The sequence below is a fragment of the Carcharhinus amblyrhynchos genome, chromosome 25 (genome assembly GCF_965287045.1).
Source record: "Carcharhinus amblyrhynchos chromosome 25, sCarAmb.v2.hapA, whole genome shotgun sequence".
Lineage (NCBI taxonomy): Eukaryota > Metazoa > Chordata > Chondrichthyes > Carcharhiniformes > Carcharhinidae > Carcharhinus > Carcharhinus amblyrhynchos.
This window is the reverse complement of record NC_137348.1, coordinates 17,066,824-17,092,388: the sequence shown is the minus strand read 5'-3', so window position 1 is coordinate 17,092,388 and position 25,565 is coordinate 17,066,824. Positions and strand designations below refer to the sequence as shown.

General features: G+C 44.5%; 1 protein-coding gene across 2 annotated transcripts in view; it reads left to right on the top strand.

Moving 5' to 3' along the window:
* ralgps1 (Ral GEF with PH domain and SH3 binding motif 1) overlaps positions 1-25,565 on the top strand; it is a 710,183-nt gene that overhangs the window by 160,172 nt on the left and 524,446 nt on the right. For both annotated transcript variants that reach the window (XM_080211962.1, XM_080211961.1), the window contains exon 3: positions 4,127-4,253. In XM_080211962.1, coding sequence (XP_080068088.1) covers positions 4,197-4,253 — 57 coding nt within the window. In that variant the 5' untranslated portion in view covers positions 4,127-4,196. The remainder of the gene's footprint in view (positions 1-4,126; positions 4,254-25,565) is intronic.

Here is a 25,565-nt window from a genome sequence, read left to right as displayed (position 1 = left end):
TTATCTGATCTTGAAAATAGTCTCCTCAAGCAGTTATCTTACTGGAAAATCATTTGCCATACACTTTTTTAAATTCAATCATGGGACATGGCATCCGTCACTGGCTGGCCAGCATTTATTGTCTTTCCCTAGTTGTCAAGGTGGTTGTGAGTCAACCACATTGTTGTGGCTCTGGAGTCACCTAGGCCAGGCCAGTTAAGGACAGCAGGTTTCCTTCCCTGAAGGATATTCGTGAACCAGGTGGTTTTTCTGACAGTGGTTTCATGGTTATCAGTAGATTCTTAATTCCAGATACATCTTATTGAATTCAAATTCCGCTATCTGCTGTGGTGGGATTTGAACCCAGGTCTCCAGAACATTAGCCGAGTTTCAGGACTAATAGTCTAGTGGTAATACCACTAGGCCATTGCCTCCCCCTTGTTATTGGGTTACTCACAGGTAATTGGCTAGTCACAATGAGCAAGCTTTTATTTTCTGTGTAAACCCATTTTCAGCTGTCTTAATAAAACTGCTCCAGGATATCACATGTAACCATATCAGTGAATATCCTTTCATCGTAGAATCACTATAGCACAGGAGAAGACCATTTTGGCCCACTGAGCCTGCGCCAACTACAATCCCATCCCTGCAACCCCATATATTTACCCTGCTAATCCCCTGACGCTAAGGGTCAATCTAACGTGGACAATCCACCTAACCCGCACATATTTGGATTTTAATACAAAAACAAATTGCATTCCGTTACACTCTCCAAGTGTGGAATTGCCAGCGCTGGACTAGGGTAGGCACAGTGAGCAGTCTCACAACACCAGGTTAAAGTCCAACAGAGTTATTTAGTAGCACGAGCTTTTGGAGCGTTGCTCCTTCACCTGTGCTTGACATTTAGAAGACAGTCAAGTGGTGAGCCCATGGTTTTGGGAAGGGCCACAAGGCTGATCCCCAATGATAAAAATCGTAACTATGAGAAAAGGTGAAGGAATTTGGGCTTTTGGCCATGTTATTATGGAGGGAGATATGGGGAAAGACTAGAACTAGATGACACAGTTTAAGAATAAGAAATCTTTTTTTTAAGTCTGAGATGGGGAGGAATCTTCCTCAGGATTGTTGGTCTGTGGTATTCTCTTCCCCGGAAAGACCAGGCTTAGTTTGGTAGATGGCCTACTCCTGCTCCCAGTTTCCATTGACGTATCATAAGGTCATAAACACCGGAAGAAGTCAATCTGGAAAATCACTTCCAATTAATTTGTGAGAATTGAACAAGGTTCAAATGGCAAAATTAAGACAGCTTTTAGGAAGCATTGATCAGGAGAGAGCTCAATATATGGAATGGATTTCTCATTGGAGTAGTGAAAACAAAAGCTGTGGAATAAACATAGAAACTAGAAGCTGGAGTAGGCCTTCAGCTCTTTGAGCCTGCTCCACCATTCATTACGATCGTGGCTAATCATCAAATTCAATATCCTGATCTTCCCCCTTCCCTCCCCGTATCCCTTATTCTCTTTAGCCCCAAGGGCTATATTTAATTTCTTCCTGAAATCAAACAATGTTTTGGCCACACCTACTTTGTGGTAGTGAATTCCACACATTCACCACCCTCAGGGTGAAGAAATTTCTCCTCACCTCAGTTCTAAAAGGGTTTACCCATTATCTTGAAGTTGTGACCCCTTGTTCTGGACTCCCTGACCATTGGGAACATTCTTTCTGAATCTATCCTGTCTAACCCTGTTAGAATTTTTAAAGTTTCTATGAGATTCCCTCTAACAGTTCTAAACTCCAACGAATGCAATCCTAACCAACTTAATCTCTGCTCATATGACAGACATGACATCCCAGGAATCAGCCTGGTAAACCTTCCCTGTACTCCCTCTATAGCAAGGACATCCTCCCTCGGATAAGAACAGCAAAACTGAGTACACAATTCCAGGTGTGGCCTCACCAGTGCCCTATACAAATGCAGCAAAACATCCTTCTGCCTATATTCAAATCCTCTCGCTATGAAGGCCAACATATCATTTGCCGCCTTTACTGGTCTGCTGTACCTGCACGCTTGCTTTCAATGACTGATGCATGAGGACTCCAAGGTCTTGCTGAGTGTCTGATTAGGAATTAATGCCCCTAAGGAACAATTGAGATTTTAAGTCCTTTCAAATGTTTTAACTGAGATGGACCAAGTGTTTTATCTTATCAATAACCATGTGTGATCCTGTAAACAGAATGAAAAGAACAGTAACTGAAGACTGCAAAGACCAAACCTCAGAACAGGGTCTTGTTATAAATGATGATCTGACTTTAAGTCTTTGAACTGAGAGAGTGTGTAAAGCAAAGCAAGTCATTTTTATAGAAACATAGAAAATAGGAGCAGGAGAAAGCCATTCAGCCCTTTGAGCCTGCTCTGCCATTTATCACGATCATGGCTGATCATCCAACTCAATAGCCTAATCCTGCTTTCTCCCCATAACCTTTGATCCTATTTGCTCAAAAGTTATATCCAGCCACCTCTTGAATACATTCAATGTTTTGGCATCAACCACTTCCTGTGGTAATGAGTTCCACAGACTCACCACTCTTTGGATGAAGAAATATCTCCTCATCTCCGTCCTGAATTTGTTGATATATCTGTACATGGGATAAACTATTCTAAAAATAACAAGGCCAAAGCTAGCTTGCTTACTTGACACCAAAGCAGAAAGATTCATTACAGTATTTAAACCTACAATATAAATTTATGTGTCATGACTTTGCACAACTTTATAATCTTGTTTCTTTGCTATTCCAATTTATTTTTCTTTAATAAAATGCACAGAAAACTGCGTGTTTTCAGCAGCATCATGTGTTAAACACAGTTTTGGCAAATTCTTAAGTATTTGAGGTGTTTTCTGCGAGAGTCAGGATTTGTTAACATTGTCTCCTGTCGTGTTTGATTTCTAAAACAGTGTTCACACAAATTGGATGTATTTTGGTAATAAGTTGGTATGGGGGGAAATGGGGCAGCACAGTAGTTAGCATTGCTATCTCTCAACAGCGGGGACCTGGGTTTGATTCCTGGCTTGGGTCACTGTCTGTGTGGAGTTTGCACGTTTTCCTTGTGTCTGCGTGGGTTTCCTCCGGGTGCTCCGGTTTCCTCCCACAAAGATGTGGGGGTTAGGTTAATTGGCCATGCTAAAATTGCCCCTTAGTGTCCTGAGATGTGTAGGTTTGAGGGATTAATGGGTAAAATATGTAGGGGTATGGGGGTAGGGCCAGGGTGGGATTGTGGTCGCTGCAGACTCGATGGGCCGAATGGCCTCTTTCTGCACTGTAGGGTTTCTATGATTTGTATGATTTCTATGAATCTGCACTTTCTCCCTGTGTCTGCATGGGTTTCCTTCCACAATCTAAAAGACGAGCTGGCTAGGTGCATTGGCCACGCCAAATTCTCCCTCAGTGTACCCAAACAGGCGCCGGAGTGTGGCGACTAGGGGATTTTCCCAGTAACTTCATTGCAGTGTTAATGTAAACCTACTTGTGACACCAACAAATTAAACTTTAAAAAAATTTGTTCCACTGTTGGACTGGGTGCGGGCCTTCTGGTGTGTGAAATAAATATCCAGACTCCGAATTCATACAGTTACCTCCAGATGTTCACATGTAGTGTTGGATGAGGAGATGGAGGCAAGTGAGAGGCAGACTGGTTTCTTTAACAGACCACATGGCCAAGCCTGGCACTCAGCACTTGCCATGTTTAATTGCGCTCAATATGAACCCGCCACAGTCTTGACACCCCCACCCACCTCTCCTCTCCATAGACACAGGCACAGACACACACACTTCTGCTGCAATTCGGAATTCCTTTACTTGACATGGTTAGGTTGTTCTGCTCGTAAAAGCATTGACACGCAGAAGCAAATAAAAATAAGTAACAGCACAAAGACAGTTCAGCAATCCCCCCGTAGGACCGTGCGGGTGGATTTATTGTGTTAGTTTTACAGACACTGCCTTGTGATGAGGATGGATCCAATAACCACCAGAACAAACTGTGAGGGAGCATGAACATGATTTATTTCGCTCACAGCAGAAACGTGCCTGAATTGCGAAATGCTGAGAAGCTTTTTTTTGTTTTTGACTGACCTTTTCTCTTCTCTCGCAGGGATTAGCTACCTGTCGTGTGCAGTCACCAGCTGAGGCTCAAATAAACACTGCCGAACAGCAGGGGGAGCATGTACAGGAGGAATGGCCTCATGGCCAATCTGAGAGTCACGTCTGCCACACCAGAGGTAAACATTTCAAAATAATGTGGGCATGTTTAGAGGGCATAGGTTTAAGGTGAGAGGGGAGCGCTACAATGGGTCCAGAGGGGCAATTGTTTCAGAGGGTGGTGAGTGTCTGGAACAAGCTATCAGAGGCAGTAGTAGAGGCTGGTAAATTTTGTCTTTTAAAAAGCATTTAGACAGTCACATGGGTAAGATGGATGTAGAAGGATATGGGCCAAATGCAGGCGATTGGGACTAGCTAAATGGTTAAAGGGCAGCATGGACAAGTTGGGCTGAAGGGCCTGTCTCCATGCTGTAAACCTCTATGACTCTATGTAATTACATTTTGGTGCAATGCCTTGTCTTTCTTTAAATAAGGCCACATTAAGCAGCTGTAAACAAGTGCCATTTTCTTTGTTAGCATTATCCATTGAGATATATAAGCTGGGCTTTAAGACAACCCACAGCTGTTGCAACATCTGGTACCGACATTGTATAAATCAAGGAATGACGTGCACGAGCCCCATAATGCTCCACTCTTGAAAGTTAACGGGAAAGAAAATGGTGCACATTTTTTATTCATTCATTCATGGGACATGGGTGTTGCTGGCTGGCCATCCCTATTTATTGCCCATCCCTAGTTGCCCCTCAGAAGGTGGTGGTGAGCTGCCGCCTTGAAACAGTAGTGATTGATACGACTGAGTGGCTTGCTGAGCCATCTCGGAGGGTAGTTGAGAGTCGACCGCATTGCTGTAGTTTTGGAGTCACGTGCAGGCCAGATCAGGTAAAGATGGCAGATTTCCTTCCCTCAAGGATATTCGTGAACCAGATGGGTTTTTCCGACAATTGACGGTGGTTTCATGGCCATCAGTAGATTCTTAATTCCGAATATTTTTTATTGAATTCAAATTCCACCAGCTGCCGTGATGGGATTTGAACCTGAATCTCCAGAACGTTGAGCTGAGTTTCTAGATTAATAGCCGAGTGATAATACCACTAGGCCATCGCCTCCCCTGCTGTTATTTCATCCTTACGTTATATCCTGATGCGTACTTCCAGCAGGCTACACTCTTCCACTGGACGCGGGTTTTGACTAAGTATTGCACCAGAGCTGAGTACAGTGGTCCCATAGGTCCAAATGATTCCCCCTCCTCCCCCCTACCCACCACAGCCAATTTGTGTAGGGTGGCTTCAGTGGAGAGAGAGGAATATCTGAAAAGAAGTCCAAATTATTTCACGCCGACAAATGCGCGGCGCGATTGTCCACCACTCCCCGTCGGTGATGGGGTGCAGTTCCGATGTTCAATATTGAGAGCATCATTTGATTACATAATCACATTTTTATCAGGCCTTGATGCCTGAATCTGACTCAACACCACCCAAAATACACTTTCACAAGTTTTCGGAGTGAAGGACATTTCACAACAGTTCAAATTTGGAAATGAAGGAAGTGTGACACACGTTGTCAGCACAGTATAAAGAACAAAGAAAATTACAGCACAGGAACAGGCCTTTTGGCCCTCCAAGCCTGCACCCACCATCCTGCCCGACTGAACTAAAACCCCCTTACCCTTCCAGGAACCGTATCCCTCGATTCCCATCCTATTCGTATATTTGTCCAGGCGCCCTTTCACTTATTTTAAATATAGCCTTTAATTATATATTTTTCCATTTTAGACAAACAGTCCAAGGGGATTTACAGAGGTTCCAGCTCTTTAATATGCTTTGGCAAGAGGCTCTTACACAGCAGCCTTAATTTCCCTATTGAGCCCCTATCAAGGCTGCTCAAGCTTTTAGTGTGTCCCTCAGCACTTAGTCCTGGGCTTGGAATGTGCCAGTCTGCAACATTGGGCAGTGTTGTTTGACTTCTTCCTGACTCTCTCTCAATGGGGCCTTTTCTTACTGAGTGGAAGTGCTCTCTCTGTGTTCACTCTATCAGAACCTCTCCCAATTTTAATGACACCTATCAATTCACCTCTCCCCTTATTCTCTTCTCTTTAAAAAAAGAGCTACTTAATCTTTCTATTCTTTAGTCAGTCACATCATGCTATGGTGGCACAGTGGTTAGCACTGCCGCTTCACAGCGCCAGGGACCCTTGTTCGATTCTCAGCTTGGGTCAGTGTGTGGAGTTTGCACATTCTCCCCGTGTCGGCATGGATTTCCTCCGATTTCCTCCCACAGTCCAATGATGTGCGGGCTATGTGGATTGGTCATACTAAATTGACCCTTAGTGTCATGGGGTCTAGCTGGGTTAAATGCATGGGGTAATGGGGATAGGGCCTGGATGGGATTGTGGTCAGTGCAGACTTGATGGGCCAAATGGCCCCCTCCTGCACTGTGGGATTCTATGATTCTCTGTCATACCCGGGTAATGTTTTTTGCATAGCGAGCTCAAACAAATGTAAACTCGCTGGAAAGACCACTGGTGAAAAGCTATTGAGGATCCATCAAAGCAATGAATCAGTCAACAAACTGTGCTACCAATTGAAAGGGGAGTTAAGTTAAATTTCTCTCAGAAAAAGAGTTTTCTTTGGATCATGGCACCTGTAATCATTTTTGGGGGAAAAATGTCTGAAATAAAACATTGAAGCAAGGTGAAATGTTGCCTTTCTCTGAGGGAAGGGTTTTCTGAGCCAATGTGCCCCACAGGTATAAAGCTTTGCGGAGCGACTAAACATGGACCAGGTGGGACTTGCAGGGGAGTAAATCCCACCCTCTGGAGCTGCCCCATCTGTCCCAGTAGCGCCAGGAGAGTGTCTGCGGCAGCTATTGGGACTGCGGGAGAAGAATCATAGAAACCCAATCATAATTCTACAGTGCAGAAGGAGGCCATTTGGCCCATCAAGTCTGCACCGACAACAATCCCACTTAGCCCTTATCCCCGTATTCCCACATATTTACCTCACTTATCCCTCTAACCTATGCATCGCAGGAGACTAAGGGGCAATTTAGCATGGCCAATGCACCAAACTCTCACATCTTTGGACTGTGGGAGGAAACCGGAGCACCCGGAGGAAACCTACGCAGACGTGCAAACTCTACACAGACAGTGACCCAAGCTGGGAATCAAACCCAGATCCCTGGAGCTGTGAGGCAGCAGTGCTAACTACTGTGGGGAAGGGGGGAACACCCCATGGTCTGCACAGGGCAGCCTCTGAAGACTAAACCCCCTTCCCTTCCTGCCCTTTTAAAAAAAAATTAAAGAAATTGGGCTTCGCCCACTCCTGCCCAGCTGCCCACGCCAAGCACTTCATGGTCTGGGCAGTGTTAGCACAGATAATCGGCTTGAAGAGAAGCCCAAATGACCCTTGATTATGGATTTGGATCTGGTGGATATTGGCTGCTGGTTTTGGGGCCTCCTCCACTTGGTATTACAGGTGTGAGCTTGGGGATGGGCAGGGAGGTGGTAGGTGGGCATTACCCTATTTTGTGTCCCCTCCCTCCATCACAATACACCCGACAGGGACACACAAAATCCAGCCTTGCATCAGCTTCTAGGTTTCAGGCGGTTTTGCGTAACTCCCTTCTGTATTCTTATCAATTTGTCAAGTCAAGATTGTGGTATTCTTTTTTGTAAGTTTGTCAACCTTTACTGGCTCCTTTGAACAGATTTGTGTATGTGAACCTTTGGTTCTCTCTGTCCACGCGCCCTTTTTTAAAATTACACCATTTAGCTGGTATCGTTATTTTCAAAAGCACATCACTTGATGCTCAAGTTGAATTTTACGTGCTGGTTGCATGCCCACTTTGTCAGTTTAAGTTTGTTTCCATCCTCCTGTCTGTTTACTGCATTCCTGAGTTTCGTGTTAGTTGTAAACTTTGAAATGATCTCTGTGAACCCAAGTCTGGATCATTAGTGTATATATATTTGAAAAAAAGTCGTCCTACTGTCAATGAAGCCAAAGGCCCAGGTTAAATGGTCACCAAACACATTTAAAAGGTGAAAAAGCTTTGGAATATATGAATCAACTCTCCTCACTTAAGTTTATCCCACAAGACTTGTGTAAATCGATATTTATTACACTGCCTTAAACTCCCGGAACAGTTGAATGTGAACACCATCGCTCTTTCAGTCCGGTGAGTCATATTAAGATCTTTCTCCCAGTACTAATGAATAAGGCCAGCAGCAAAATGAAGCCAGAAATTTCAGCTCTTCAATGTGCGTTTTGTGGAAGATAGGGAAATGAGAACTGCAGTCTTATGCATGCTATCCGAAAGAACCACAGATGAAAAGAAGATGTAGTCTGTTGTTTTAAAAGCAAAATACTACAGATGCTGAATTTTGAAACAAAAGCAGAAGATGCAGGAAAATCTCAACAGGCCTGTGACAGCATCCGTGGAGAAAGAACTCCATAGACCTGTGTGCGGCACAGTGGTTAGCACTGCTGTCTTGCAGCTTCAGGGACCCGGGTTCGATTCCCGGCCTCAGGTCGCTGTCTGTGCGGAGTTTGCACATTCTCCCCGTGCCTGTGTGGGTTTCCTTTGGGTGCTCTGGTTTCCTCCCACAGTCCAAAGATGTGCGGGTTAGGTGCATTGGCCATGCTAAATTGCCCCTTAGTGTCCTGGGATGAGAGATTAGTGGGGGTAAATAGGTGGGATTATGGGGATAGGGCCTGGGTGGGATTGTTCAGTGCAGGCTCCTTGTGCACTATAGGATTGTATGATTTCTATAATGATAGAATAGAGCCAACATTTCGAGTCTGGACGACCTGCCGCAGTCAGACCTGCTGAGATTTTCCAGAATTTTCTGTATTCATCTGTTTTGTTGATTATGGTAAGACATTGGGTAAGCTCTGATGAGCATGTTCAGTCTCTTGATCTTGATGACAAGAGTGATGAGAAATCTTTATTGGGAACAAACTGCAGCTGTAAAAGTTACGATTGAAGTGATTTAGTGAAGATTAAAGGAGGGGTCAGACAGGAGTGTGCTTTGTCCCCAGATTTATTCAGCTTGCATAGCAAAAATATTCAGTGACTGAAGAGCTTCCTAGCGGTTACAGCTTTAATAATACACGCCAATAAGAGTAGTGAGTGGAAGTGTGGAGAAAGGGCTAAACATCAATTATAACTAAACAAGATATCTAGTCCTGTCCACGAAGAAAATCACACCAGAATGTAAGATCACAGTGAGGAATGAAAAGGTTAAACAGGCAGACAAATTTTGTTACCTCGGAAGTATGTTAACATCGAGTATTAAGTGACTGAATATTAACACTAAGGATTGGAATGGCCAAAGAATAGTTTCAAAATATGAAAAAGATTAACGATCCACTCAAAATTAGTCACGTAAACAAAGTTGAGAATACTGGAACATTACATCATGCCAATACATCACGCCAACTTTGTCACATGGAATCCAGTGTTGGGGGGATCACTGAAGCAATGCAGCAAAGAATCGAGGCTGCAGTGTTATGGTTTTTGAGGCAAACAACAAAGATATTTTGGACAAGTCACACCACTAATGAAGAGATGCCAGTAAAATCCGAGACCAAAAGTACTCTGCTGACCAGGATCAGGAAGGGAGAGTTGGAATTTCTGGGCACAAAGCATGAAATTGTGGTCTTTCACACCAGCATCAAACTTTCTAAATCAAAGGTAACAGAGATCGAAGCAGACAAAGAACAATCTTTCTGAAGAGCCTTGCAAGCTGGATGAATGGACCATTGAGGAAGATGATTCATACTTGCAGAGCAATATTAACATGGAGGTCCATGGTCACCAATGTTCTCTTGAGTCTGGTACAGAATCCTGACAGTGCAGAAGGTGGCCATTCAGTCCATTATGTCTGCACCATCTCTCCAATACAGCATTCTACCTAGGCCTAAAACCCCATATATTTACCCCACTAATTCCCTTAACCTACTCATCTTGGGCATTTAGGGGCAATTTAGCATGGCCAATCTACCTAACCTGCACATCTTTGGACTGTGGGAGGAAACTGAAGCATCCAGAGAAAACCAATGCAGACTCAGGGCAAATGTGCAAACTCTATACAGACAGACCCAAGGCCTGTGTCCCTGGCACTATGAGGCTGCAGTGCTAATCATCGCGCTGCCCCATACCTGAAGAGAGGTCCTAATATCAACTCTTGATTGGGCCCCAGTGATTAGCTATATACAGTGGGACAATCAAAATAAATTTAGTGGACAATATCAGAGGCAATTTGTTACAATTGTCTTTCCAAAACCTTCCATATACAACAGCTCCTTCCAGCCATCTAGATGAATTTTAATCCAGATCTATGCTAAAATCCCTCTGAAGAATTGGCTGTATGGGCATTTCAATCAAAATGGCTGCAATTTTTTCACCTGGTACCAGCTGCTGCCCTGAACTGTGTTGAGTTTGAATAGTAGTGTTTATTTCCCTTTTGAAAGTACCATTTTATTTTGGTAGCGTATCTAGATGAAGAGCCCTGTTCTTGTTTGTCTGAATTGGAGACTGGACAGCAGTCTTTCACTGTGTCATGCCTGGCACCATGTCAATAGTGGCTCAGCTTGGCACACTCTCACCTCTGAGTTAGAAGGCGATGTCCCACTCCAGAACTTGGGCATTGTTGGATGAAATAAATGAACGGAGCCTTTTGAGACCGTATCAAATGTCAACAAAAATGGCTTTTATTCAACATGCATGTGGGAGACCAGAACTCGGAGCTGTAATTCCAGCTTGCTTCCGAGTCAGTCTGCTCCTCAAAGATTCTTGCACATTCTTACACCCTTTTTCGCTTTACAAAGTGTTACATTTACATTCGGTCATCCTATTGTTACTTTGAATTTGTTACAGTTCTGTTTTGATCACATGCGGTTCCATTGTCCTGTTGACGTTAATCGTTTTCTGGACGTATCCTGTCCACCTGTTCACAATACCAAAGCCTTGTGTTTGTCAAGTCGATTTCAACGGTATATTAATTGTCCCCGTTTCCCTGCTACTTGATTAGTTTCCAGAGGTTCCCCTCGACATTGAGGGGTCTAGTTAAGTGGTATCGATTCTCTTACTGTTGCTGTAGCCTCTCCTGGATGCAGCTATGTTAGTGCTGCCTTGGATGTGGTCATTTGTTGTGTCAGTCCATAGTGTGTGTGAATACTACAGTTAGGCTGTCTGTTTAATACTTCCCATTCATTCCTGTCTTGCTGTAGCTCACACGCCCTGGGTTTGCCCTACTACAGGCATAAAAATTAAGGCTGACACATCAGCGTGGTATGAGGGGACAGTGCTTTTTAATAAGACATTAATATCAGGTCCCATCTACCTATCAGTGGGGTGGGAGGGAAGTGGGGAACAGGGAATGTAAAAAGCACTATCTCACCGCAGGGAAGGAGAGCTCTCCCCAGTGTCCTGGCCAATATTTATCCCTCAAACAGCGTCACCAAAAACAGGATTGCCTGGCCATTATCTGAGCTTGCTGTGCAGATATCGACCGCCGCATTTTTTTCCCCATTAGAACAGTGACTGCATTTAAAAGTACTTCACCAGCTGTAGAGTTCTCTAAGCTGTCCAGTGGTTGTGAAAAGCACTCTACAAATGCAAGTCTTTGATTTCTGTCCCAATCATTGTGACTTATAAGTTGGGCTAGACAGTTGTTTGACAATCAGTCTGGAGTGTTTGGTGAGTTCTTTGTCATAAGTATTGAGTGGCTTTCATATGTTTTATAGTTCTGTGTCAAACCAAGGACCATTATTAGTAACGTACAAGCTTTTTTATATATGTGTTAAATTTCCTTGTGTTTCCAAAAATTAAGATAAACTCTGCAAACATGATCCTGGAATTTTGTGCTGAGCACTCCCACTCCACATCCATAACCTCCCCACTAAGCTGCAGAATTCCCACTTGTGTGCGTAAGAAGCTTTATGGCCACAGAGTGGGAGCGGCTGCCAGGAAGTTTCCAGGCTTGGGGAATGTTGTAGTGCCAGAGAAGTTCATCAGGTTGTTGGATTCGACATGCAGGCGAGGAAGTGAGCAATGCATCATTTCCAATCTTCCCAAGACTTGCTGAACCCAGGAGCTCTGGAGTTTTTGTTTGTAACTCCTCTTTAAGTATTGCTGGGCAAAACCCACCCCTACTTCCATCTCAAAGGTGGTGGTGAGCTGTCAGGTCAGGTTGAGCCCCAGTAGCGTTGTGGGGGGGAAGGGAGGAGGTGGTGAGGTGGGTGGTACGGGGTGTTTGATCTGCAGTGATGGTGAAGGAAGCATTCACAGAACAGCAAACCATGGAAAATGCGCCAAAAGCAAAATACTGCAGATGCTGGAATCTGAAACAAAGTGCTGGAAAATCTCAGCAGGTCTGACAGCGCCTGTGGAGAGAGTCGGGGTGGATTGGTCCTGCTAAATTGCCCCTTAGTGTCAAGGGGATTAGCTAGGGTAACTGCATGGGATTGTGGGGATAGGGCCTGGGTGACAGTGGACAGGTGGCAGGTCATGTTGCAACTTTATAGAACCTTAGTTAGGCCACACTTGGAATATAGTGTTCAATTCTGATCAGCACGCTACCAGAAGGATGTGGAGGCTTTGTAGAGGGTACAGAAAAGATTTACCAGGATGTTGCCTGGTCTGGAGAGCATTAGTAACAAGGAGAGGTTGGAGAAACTTGGTTTGTTCTCACTGGAACAACATAGGTTGAGGGGAGACCTGATAAAAGTCTACAAGATTGAGAGGTATGGACAGAATGAACAGTCAGAAGCTTTTTCCCCAGGGTGGAAGAGTCAATTACTAAGTGGCATAGGTTTGAGGTGCAAGGGGCAAAGTTTAAAGGAGATGTACAAGGTAGATTTTTTACAGAAAGTTGTGGGTGCCTGGAACTCGTTGCCGGGAGAGGTCGTGAAAGCGGATACGATAGTGGCTTTTAAGGGGCGTCTTGACAAGTACATGAATAGGATGGGAATAGAGGGATATGGTCCCCGGAAGGGTAGGGGGTTTTAGTTAAGTCGGGTAGTATGGTCGGTGCAGGCTTGGAGGGCCGAAGGACTGTTCCTGTGCTGTAATTTTCTTTGTTCTTTGTTCTAAAGTGAAGTACCCCTGTTCTACTTGTGGGACATTCTGATATGTGTCCTTTGTTGGCTTTTGATCTCAGGTAACATGATGGAAGCATTTTTTTTAGCTGTATTAATTTAAAATGTCCAATTTTATATGTTTGGCCTAATTGCTCAGACCTTGCCCATTTGACCACATATATTTTTAAGGAAGCAATAGATAGATTCCTGATCAGGGAGTGAAAGGTTATTTGTTTGGGGTGGGGGGGGGGCGGTGGTGGGAATGTGGAATTGAGGTTACAATCAAATCAGTCTGTGATCTTATTGAATGGTGGAGCAGGCTCGAGGCAGAGTTGCCCACTCCTACTCCGAGTCCATATGTCCAAATTTCAAAACTGTCAATGAAATCAAATGCACTGCCCTCCCTAATTGTCCTAAGAATATTTTTGCGTTGGCTGGAGGCAGGTGGTGGTCCTCAAAAAATTGCAGTCCCTGCTTTCCACTTTGTGCATCAGTATCAAACATGAGGTTCACTTTGCATGCAACCTTTTACCTGGAGCTGAAATCAAGAAGTATGTCCAACCTTGTAGTTGATATGAAGCTTGTAGTTGGTAACTAATCATGAGGCAGCATGGAACTTACAGGATTGGGTGAAGTGGGCAGAATGATGACCAGTTCATTTTCATTCAACAAAGTCCACAGCAGACACGGTAAAATTCCATGTGGCAGGCTGGTTGGAAATTCCCAGTCATTCCATGGATGACTTGGGCATATCCGATCAAATCTCAGCTCTCGAATTCTGACATTGATGCCTCGGACTCCTCACTCTTTGTTCCTGTTTTATGCCACCAATTATCTGATGAATTTGATAGAAACCTGCCTGTTAAAAAGGCTGTTTCTGTGCAAAATATCTGCAGTATCTTTTCCTTGGGCACCAGAGACTTTTTTCCTGGTGCAATTTGTCTTTGAGTTGGTGGTGAATCTTCTTGTTAAATTTAACTTCTCAGTCGCCGTGCCTATAATAGAATGAGAAACAGCAAGTGTTCTTTGCGATAGAGATCATTTGCACCTTGTCTGTCTGGACAGTAATCTTCCTGCTTGGTGCAGCTCCTGCTTGATTCATTTCAATGGAATGAGAATCAGTCACCATAAGCTGACCATTTGCCCCATTTGATTACCCAGCTACCCATCGAAGGTGAAAATTCCCTCCATGTAGAAATGTAGAAGCAGGAGTAGGCTATTCAGCCCATCGAGCCTGCTCTGCTATTCACTATGTTCATAGCTGGACATCAAATCCAATATCCTGATCTTGCCACCTTCCCCATGTCCCACGACCTCTTTCGCCCCAAGGCCTATATCTAATTCCTCCTTGAAATCACACAACATTTTGGCCTCAACTATGTGTTATTTGTGAAATTTCTTCACCCAGAGTGGTGAATTCTACACATTCAACACTCTGGGTGAAGAAGTTTCTCCTCACCTCAGTTCTAAAAGGTTTTCCCCTTACCCTCAAACTATGCCCCCCTTAATCTGGATTTCCACTCCATTGGGGTCACTCTGAATCTCCGCTGTTGAATCCTGTTAGAATTTTATAAGTTTCTGTGGGATCCTCTCTCACTTTTCTAAACTCCAATGGATCTAATCCTGAGTCTCTCCTCATACAACAGACCTGCTACTGCAGGAATCAGCCTGGTAAACCTTTGCTGTACTCTATAGCAAGCACATCACGGTGGCACAGTGGTTAGTACTGCTGCCTCACAGTGCCAGAGACCTGGGTTCGATTCCCAGCTTGGGTCACTGTCTGTGTGGAGTCTGCACATTCTCCCTGTGTGTCTGCGTGGGTTTCCTCTGGGTGCTCCGATTCCCTCCCACGCTCCAAAGATGTGCAGGTTAGGTGGATTGGCCATGCTAACTTGCCCTGTAGTGTCAGGGAGACTAGCTAAGGCATGGGGTTATGGGGACAGGGGATGGGAGGAATTGTGGTCGGTGCAGCTGTGATGGGCTGAATGGAGGCCTTCTGCACAGTAGGATTCTATGATATGGAGTTCTATCTAAGAATAAGAGAGAGAGAAATGCGAACCATATGTGGTAGACGGTACTTCAAATGTAAAATCGTAACCATTTCTGGAAAACTACTCTAGTTTTATTGTTACTGTGAAAATCATTAAACTATCTGAAGTTTCCTGTGAGGAATACATCATGTCCTAATAGAAAGACATGGTAGGCCTATGAGAAAGATCAATACTGTGCTTGCAGGGCTCAAGTTGTAAACATTAGTTATATAATATAACTAATAAAAGAAAGGACATATTCAGGATCTACTAGGGAAAAATGGCTCACTACTGCAAAAATGTACCTTGGGCATCATTATTTTCTGTCAACCATTTTCCCAGGAGAGAATGTTTAATATACATTATAGAAAGCTTTCAGAGAACGTTGATTTCATAGACATGGAGGAGAAATGAAATCACTTTCCAGTGGCAGTGTTTTTTCTTCTGTGTTTCGCATCTCTTTCCCAGCACACTTGCACGCACGCACACACAATGTCCCCTTGGTTTTCCTCTCGAGAGCACTTGCTTCGTCACATTTGACCAGAAAAGTGAGGTCTGCCTTGTTTTACAGTGACAGCTGCTTTTTAACTCATTCAAATTGTAATGGTGTTATCATGTTTTTCATGAATAGAGGCATAGAGGTTTACAGCCTGGAAACAGGCCCTTCAGCCCAACTTGTCTGTGCCACCCCTTTTTATAATAAAACCCCTAAGCTAATCCCAATTGCCCACATTTGGCCCACATCCCTCCATACCCACCTTACCCATGTAACCATCTAAATGTTTTTTAAAAGACAAAATTGTATCCACCTCTACTACTACCCCGGCAGCTTGTTCTAGACACTTACCACCCTCTGTGCGAAAAAAATGCCTCCCTGGACACTTTTGTATCCCTCCCCTCTCACCTCAAACCTATGCCCTCTACTTTTAGACTCCCCTACCTTTGGGAAAATGATGTTTGAAATTGCAGCAAATCGAGGGCATTTAAAACTGATAGCACCCTAAGCTTATATTTTGCATAGAAGCATGAGAACATATAATGTTTTGGTTTCAACTGCTTTCTATGATAACAAATTCCACAGGCTCATCACTCCCTGGGTGAAGACATTTCTCCTCCTCTCAGACCTAAATGATTCTCCCCGTATCTGCAGACTGTGACTCCTGGTTTTGGATTCCCCACCATCAGAAACAACCTTTCTGCATTTACCCAGTCTAGCCCTCTTCAAATTTCATGGGTTTCTATGAGATTCTCCCTCATTATTCTAAACTCCAGTGAGAGTAATGCCAACCAACTCAATCTCTCCTCGTACATTAGTCCCGATATCTCAGGACTCAGTCTGGTAAACCTTCATTGCCCTCCCTCTGTGGCAAGAATGTCCTTCCTCAGATGAGGAGACCAAAATTGCACATGGCATTCCATGTCCTGGATAATTGCAACAATGATGTGGGTATGCCGGCGTTGGACTGGCGTAAACACAGTAAAAAGTCTGACAACACCAGGTTTTAGTCCAACCTATTTATTTGATAATATACTCACTAGCTTTCGGGGTTACCCCCTTCGTCAGGTGAATGGAGAGTTCTGGCCTCAGACAGAGCATATAAAGCACAGACAGTTTAGAGATTACTGATTAAAATGCAAATCCTTACACCTAACCTGCTGTTCAAGACCTGAAGTGGCTGATAATGTGAGTGGAAGGAGCACTGATCACAGTTTAAAGAGATGTGTATTGTCTCCAGACAGTACAGTAAGTGAGGTTTTGCAAACCCAGGCAAGTCATGGGGGTTACAGATAGTGCGACATGGTCTCAACAGGGATCTTGGGTTCATGTCGCACTATCTGTAACCCCCATGACTTGCCTGGGTTTGCAAAACCTCACTTACTGTACTGTCTGGAGACAATACACATCTCTTTAAACTGTGATCAGTGCTCCTTCCACTCACATTATCAGCCACTTCAGGTCTTGAACAGCAGGTTAGGTGTAAGGATTTGCATTTTAATCAGTAATCTCTAAACTGTCTGTGCTTTATATGCTCTGTCTGAGGCCAGAACTCTCCATTCACCTGACGAAGGGGGTAACCCCGAAAGCTAGTGAGTATATTATCAAATAAATAGGTTGGACTAAAACCTGGTGTTGTCAGACTTTTTACTGTAATTGCAACAAGACATCCCTGCTCCTGTACTCAAATCCTCTCACTGTGAAGGCCAACGTTATTTGCCGTCTTTATCACCTGCCATGCTTACCCTTAATGACTGGGGTATGTAAAATACAAAATGATAAATTTAAAGGTTGAGATGGAGAGTAACAAAAGAGAAAAGATGGAGTGATGTCTGCAAAGTGATGATCCATGAGCAATAATTACAAAACGCTGGAGGGAAAAATTGAAGAGTCGTAGCCCAGAGAGGCAGAACAATGGGAGAAAAATGTGGAAGGCAAAAATCAGAAAAAGCATGGAACTGAAAGACAGATAGGGTAGATAGGTTTTTGATAGGCAAGGGGATTGAGGGTTATGGGGAGAAGGCGGGAAAGTGGAACTGAGCCACTTCAGATCAGCCATGATTTATTGAATGGCGGGGCAGGCCCAAAGGGCTAGATGGCCTACTCCTGCTCCTATTTCTTATGTTCTTAGGGAGCGATGAGCAAAGTGTCAGGATGGAGAGGTTTATTTTTGTCCATGTGCAATGCAGCACAGATGGTGTGACCAAACACGTGGATTTTTAAAAATTCTCTCATGAGGTGCGGTCGGCCAGCATTTATTGCTTATCCCTAATTGCCCTTGAACTGAGTGGGTGTTTGGCCATTTCCGAGGGATTTTTAGAGTCGGACACGTTGCTGTGGGTCTGGAGTCACATGTAGGCCGGACCAGGTAAGAACAGTAGATTACCTTCCCTCAGTTCAGCACGGTGGCTCAGTGGTTAGCACTGCTGCCTCACATCGCCAGCGACCCAGGTTCAATTCTGGTTTTGGGTCACTGTCTGTGCAGAGTCTGCATATTCCCCCTGTGTCTGCATTGGTTTCCTCCAGGTGCTCTGGTTTCCTCCCACAGTATGAAAGACGTGCTGGTTAGGCGCATAGGCCACGCTAAATTCTCTCTCAGCGTATCTCAACAGATGTCAGAGTGTGGTGACTAGGGGATTTTCACAGTAACTTCATTGCAGTGTCAAGTGTCTTGTGATACTAATAAATAAACTTCAAACTTAAAGGACATTAGTGAACCAGATGTGTCATTGTCCTTATTCCAAATTTCATCATCTGCCATAGTGGGATTTGAACTCGGGTGCCCTGGATCTCTGGACTGCTATCCAATGGTAATACCACCACACTATTGCCTCCCTCTTCACTTGGGAGCATGCATTTGTTTATTAACCATGTCAAGTGTGGAAGGGAATCTTAATAAGGCATTACTGGCGCAGTTCTCCACATGCACTTGTTGCTCAGAGAACATATCCTTTCCATTGAATGAATATGTCCAAAACATGAAAGACTGTCATCCTCCATTTGTGTGGCAGATTCTGCTGTTTTTGATAACACTGCCAGCACCAAATGCTTCCTGGTTTAGGTATTATACAATGCTCTATTGACAAAAGCCCCAGTATGTGTCCCAGTTCTAATTTCCATTTCAAACCATTCAATGCACCAATGTGAACTTTCCCACAACAGGCAGCTTTGTAGTCTTTACAAAATGTTCCAATTTACTGACAGTTGGTGATAAATTAAGATCGTGCTGGTATGGACTCGAGCCTGTCCAATCGTAGTGGGCTCGGGATCCGTACAGTTGGCTGAGGAGGGGGAACAATTTGCCGTTGTTGCATTCAAAGCCAGGTCCCCGAGGTGAAAATGCAGCCTGTCCACGACATTGCTCAGATCCCTGAACCTCGGCCGCCTTAACCATCTCAGTTCTATTGCAGCTCCGTTTGCAATTCTGCTGCTGCCCAAGTCTGTGCGTGTATTCAGCAAGACCTGGATAATATTCAGGCTTGGACTCGTAAGTGACAAGTGGCAATCTCTCAGTGATGTGGTGGTGGAGATAGCCTGGGTAGGATACTCTGTCAGAGAGTTGGTGCAGGCTTGATGGGCTGAATGGCCTCTTCTGCACTGTAGGGATTCTGTGATTCACAAGTGCCAGGCGATGACCTTCTCCGACAGGACAGCATCTCTTTGACATTCAGTGGCATTACTATTGTCAAACCCCACCATCACTAACCATTTTTTGGTGCTACTGCTATATATTTGACATGAGAACTCCCCCTGCCTCTCCCCCCACCCCGCCAAAAAACTCCGTTACGTTTATGTTTATTGATTTAATGTCACAGCTTGCATTAACACTGCAATGACACTACTGTGAAAATCTCCCAAATGCCACACTCTGGTGCCTGTTCGGGAGCACCAAGAGAATTTAACATGGCCAACGTACCTAACCAGCACGTCTTTCAGACTGTGGCAGGAAATTGGAACGCCCGGAGGAAACCCACGCAGACGTGGGGAGAATGTGCGGACTCCACACAGTGATAACTCTGGCTATGCAGCTAATTGTCTGTTGGCATTCTGTAACGAAGACATTGCAATAGAATGAATGAAGCTTTATCTCATTGGAGGAATGTTGTGAATCACTCTAAAATGAATTGCACTGACGCACGATGACTTATGATGTGGGAAAATAAAGATTGTAGTCACAGGAACTGAATCTGCATTATTTTGCATTAGAAATTGGCTGGAGATAATTAGTCAAAGCTCGATAATACAATTCGGACAATCAATGTCAAGTAGACAAACCCCCTTCACTTAAGGATGACACTGCCATCCAAAACTTTAGTGTGGACTTAAATTCTTCTGCTACCCTTAGCAAAACTATAGTCTGGGTCAATGTCCTTGCATCCCAGCTCCTGACTGCTCAAGTTTTCCTTCCCTGCCCTGTTCTTGGATTGGTACAGCTGTTGGACAAGGTTCCTAGCCCTTTCAGAACTGGAATCATTGTTAAAAAGTATCATCCTTGATCCCTCCTCTATTTGCCATCACATCTACAAGCATTCAATCACTCGACCACCGACGCTCAGTAGCAGCAGTGCATGCCATCTATAAAATGCACTGCAGCAATTCACTAAAGATCTTTAGACGGCACCTTCCAAACCAAGGCCACTTCTATCTCAAAGGACAAGGGCAGCAGTCAAATGGGAAGACCATCACCTGCAAGTTCTCCTCCTAGCCGCTCACCATCCTGATTTAGGAATATGTTACCATTCCTTCAAAGTCGTTGGGTCAAAATCCTGGAAATCGCCCCCCTCCCCCCTCCAACAGCATTGTGGGTCAACCCACAGAACATGGACTGCAGCGATTCAAGAAGGCAGCTCAAGGGCAACTAGCAATGGGCAATGAGTGCTGGCCAGCCAGCGATACCCATGTCCTGCAAATGAATTTTTAAAAAAAATCAGCCATGCTACCTGCCAACTGAGCCATTTCTTTCGTTGTCCTACAAGATTGTCATTGAACCAACTCTCCTGTCCTCTGGTATTTCGCTCCTCCTTGTGAGCCTTCAAATTTGTCTGGGAGGCAAAGATAAACTGGTTTATGAATGGCAGCCATAGTTTCTTTTGACCATCTTGTCCTCCTCATCTCTTTACTGCTTTCTACAAGATGAACAACTCTCCACCTTCCCTATCTCTGTGCCATCAATGGATGAGAGACTGGGCTACATTCACAACCCTTTGTAGTTCCTTGCAGTCTTGGGCAGAGCAGGAGCCCATACCAAGCTGTGATACAACCGGAAAGGATGCTTTCTATGGTGCATCTGTAAAAATTGGTGAGAGTCATAATGGACATGCCAAATTTCCTTAGTTTCCTGAGAAAGTAGAGACATTGTTAATACGGATGTTGCCTCTTCAACTGTCACTGCATCACAAAATTGAAGGAATTTTGTATTTTTTTAATTTATGTACGAGTGGACTAAACAGTTTAAGTCCACACTAAATATTATGGTTTGTAAACTTCTCCATGTCGTGCATTAATCATTTCCTGTCTGATTGCCTTCCTTATTCCCTGTTGATTATCTGTCTAGTTTACCCATGTTGCTCAATAACTTCCATGAAGGTGCACATTAGACTTTCCAATCCAGCTTAAAAAGGTCACTGAGTTTTTTTTGTTTAAAATGTTTACATCAGGAAACTGCTGGGAAAGGAATGCAATAGACTTATAAATGACACTCCTGAGATAGCTACAAAATATCATATTTTATCCTCTTTCCGACTGATGAAATGCCTGCACGTGTACGGTTAGCTATGTCTTCCCTCAATATCCGCTATGACCTGTCCCTTACCATTTCCTGAGATTTAACTGTCCTATTTGATTTTTTTTCCCCTTTTTTTTCTCTAATTTGAGAGACTGGTATCTCTGAGTCAAATTTTGCTTGCGTGAGCTGCCTTGGGATGTGTTAATATTCAGACTTCTATTTAACTGCAAGTTATTGTCAGACAGCAAGTATTATTTGTCAACTGTCGGGCAGCAAATTGTTGCCACTTTTGGTCCACAGTGTTATGTTGTATGTGTGCGCTTGGAGTGAACTTGGTGGATGTTTCAATAGCAATTGGGGTGAACGGGATCAAGGCAATGGGGAGAAAGCAGGATTAGGCTGTTGAGTTGGATGATCAGCCGTGATGGTGGTGAATGGCAAAGCAGGTTTGAGGGCCGAATGGCCTCCTCCTGCTCCTATCTTCTATATTTCTATGTACAAACGTTTTGGCTACTTTGAAAGCTGATTGAACTTTGTATAGATGAAGTTTTTTACAGGACGAGGTCGATTGGATTGGAGGAGATTGGTCTGAGTGAAGCTTTTGCCCTGATTTCTTTTCGGTGGTTTTCAACTTAGAATCATAGAATCTCTACAGTGCAGAAGGCAACCATTTGGCCCATTGAACCCACACTGACAGCAATCCCATCCCGAGCTCTATCCCTGTAATGTCATGTATTTACCCTTCTAATCCTCCTGGCACTAAAGGGCAATTTAGCATAGCCAATCATGTTTGCAATGTGGGAGGAAACTGGAGCACCCGGAGGAAACCCACGTGGACATGGGGAGAATGTGCAAACTCCATACAGACAGTTACCAACCGGAATTGAACCCAGATCCCTGGCACTGTGAGGCAGTAGCGCTAACCACTGCATCACCATGCCACCCAAACTTGGTTTTGGAACTTACCAGCTCTGAAGATGGTTCTTTATGCAGGTCATGGCCGAACTTGATGGGCCTAGGTGTGAGTAATAATATGCATCAAGCTTTTAGAAAGAGCAAAACATTTGAAACAAAAATGCATTCACCAACTCTGAGGAGCAAACGGCTGTGGCAATTTTATGATCCTTTACTTTGAACAACCTTATTAAAATAGCCACATCCCTTTAACATGCTGTCCTACCATAGCTCTCAGTGGAGTGCACCCAGAGGGCCACAACTTGGGCCAGGCATTGGTTATGCTGGATCCCGACGCTGGGAATCCCTGGTTTGGCCTGGTTTAACTTAAATAAGGTGATCAATGAATGAGCAGGTTGGAGCGACGCCTGCTTTTCAGACTCTTGGGGTGATGTGGACTAGGATTGGGAGAGATACACCTAGTGAGTCTGTGTTCTGGTTAACCAAATGGTGGAACTAGGCCTCACCTGGGTGTCCAATCCCAGGACTTTGATCTGAAGATGGAAGTTTTAAAACAAAACATATATATTTTTGCATGCTGGGTGTAGCTTATGTTGTTTTTGTGACTGGAGGGTCAGAATCCAGGCTAGTAACTCACTGGCCAAAACTTCCAGCCTCTTAGATGTGTGGCCAGGATGCACCCCTGGTGGTCTGATTTGCAGCTCTGAAATTCAAAACTGAGAAAAATTTGCCGACCGGTGAATAGGGCAGCACGGTGGCACAGTGATTAGCACTGCTGCCTCACAGCGTCAGGGACCCGTCTTCAGCTCTGGCCTCAGGTCACTGTCTGTGTGGAGTTTGCACATTCTCCCCGTGTCTGCGTGTTCTTCCTCCAGGTGCTCCGGTTTCGTCCCACGCTCCAAAGATGTGCGGGTTAGGTGGATTGGCCATGCTAAATTGACCCGGGGGATTAGCAGGGTAAATGTGTGGGGTTTACGGGTGGGATTGTTGTCAGTACAGACTCGATGGGCTGAATGGCCTCTTCAGTACTGTAGGGATTCTATGATTGGCAGGTTTAGCAGCCAGGACTCAGAGCTCAGGCTTTACGCTGCAATGTGAACTCCACCCCCTCCCCCACGACCCCCACTCTCCACCTCTCCCTCTCCTCTCCGCATTCCTTTCCTTTATGGATTGTCGGTGCCTGGGGGTTTTGTTTGATTTTAATGCAGATCAATTCCTGGTCATTGAAGTAATAAAATGTGTCAGTTCCCCCAGTGTGGCAGCCCATGAAAAGAATTGCAGCACTGAGAGAAACCCTCTGGACTCCAATCCCGCAGCAGCATCTAAAAAAGAGCAGAGACTTGTTCTCTCCTCATCTAAATCTGGATAACGATGTGAGCAGGGTGCCAACTCCATTCAATGCTGAATGCCATCATCAGTCGCTGACTTCTGATTGCACCGCTGAGAATTGCCCTAATTTGAGAAAAATGTCCCTTTTCAAACTGCTTTATTTTTCAAAATGCACCCCCCGGGCAAAAGATTGCCTGTGATTTGTGCTGTGTTTATTTGTGCGTGAGCTGTTTACTGTGGCGCAGTCTCCCACTTGCTGAGTCTCCCTCATTGGAACAACATCATTGCGACTCAAATAAAGCATTCTTGTTGTCTGTTCTCTCTCTATTCCTCTCCTGTAGACAAAACAGGAAGGGCTGCAGACGCACTCAAACACATAATCCACTGCAAGGTTGACACCAAAATGATGTATTTCTGCATTCTCGGCTTCGTGCTTCCACCTGGGGCTGAAAGACCCACAGGCTCCATCCTTGAGCTGAATGATCCAATTTGGTGGTGAAATCACCAGTTGTTGTTGCAGGCCCAATGGGCCAAATGGCCTCCTTCTGCACTCTAGGGATTCTATGATTCTATATTCTGCCAAGGATTGCCGTCCTCTTTGGAGGGAGAGTGCGTGTGGAGTTTGGCCCTGGTGATTGCCTACGGCGTGGGACTTGACACATGGTTAGTGGAGTCACCCCTACACTGATGAAGGGGCCTATCTAGGGGCAGAGGTGGAGCCATCTTTATCATAGTCAGATGTGGGAGGTGGGAAACCTCTCTCCAGTATTCAATTAGCTAAGGTCATCAACGATGTTTCTGCTAGATGAATCTTGACACTTCTTTGGACTTGTGCTCGGTAATGAGAATACTGAAACTATTGTGCTTTAGTGCCTGTGCCAGATCTTTGCAAAAGCACTCTGACCACTCTGGCTCGCACTCGATGGAGTTTAGAAGAATGAGGTGGATGGAGATCTCATTGAAGCTCATGGAATACTGAAAGGCCTGGACAGAATGGATGTGATGAAGATGTTTCCATTAGTAGGGAAGACTAGGATCAGAGGGCACAGCCTCAGAGTAAAGGGATGACCCTTTAGAACCAAGGTGAGGAGAAGTTTCTTCAGGCAGGGAGTTGTGAATCTGTGGAATTCGTTGCCACAGAAGGCTGTGGAGGCCAGGTCATTGAGTGTATTTAAGACTGAGATAGGTTCTTAATGTGTAAGGAGATCAAAGATTACAGGGAAAAGACGGGACAATGGGGTAGGGAAACATATCAGCCATGATCAAATGGTAGAGCAGACTCAATGGGCCGAATGGTCTAATTGTGCTCCTATATCTCATGGTCAATCTGCCTTGTCCCACTCCCAGCTTTCGCTCGTAGCCCTATAGGTATTTATCTTCAGATAATCCTCCAATTCTTGTTTGAATCTGCCTCCAGCACACGCTCTCAGGCAGGGCTGTTGAGAGCTGAGCTTTGTACTTTTATGTTATGTAAATGGCCTGTGATGTTGCCAATAGTCTGTTGACACGTGATATGTTTTTGTGCTTAAGACAGCAATGGAGTTACAACATAAGCCTTCAGAAACTTGCTTCGTGGGGCAAATTACCAGCTTGTAGTTTTGTTGTTACATATTGCTTTGTGTGGAAATGTAGGAGTTTCATTCTAAACATTGACTTAAAATTGTGACTGAAGTTCATGGCAACAGAAGGACACGCACATGTGCTTGGTCTCTGGGGATAATAGGGTGTGACGGTGGCATAGTGGTTAATATTGCTGCCTCATAGCTCCAGAGACCTGCGTTTTCAATTCCTGACTTGGGTCACTGTGTGGAATTTACACATTCTTGCTGTGTCTGCACAGGTTTCCTCCAATGCTC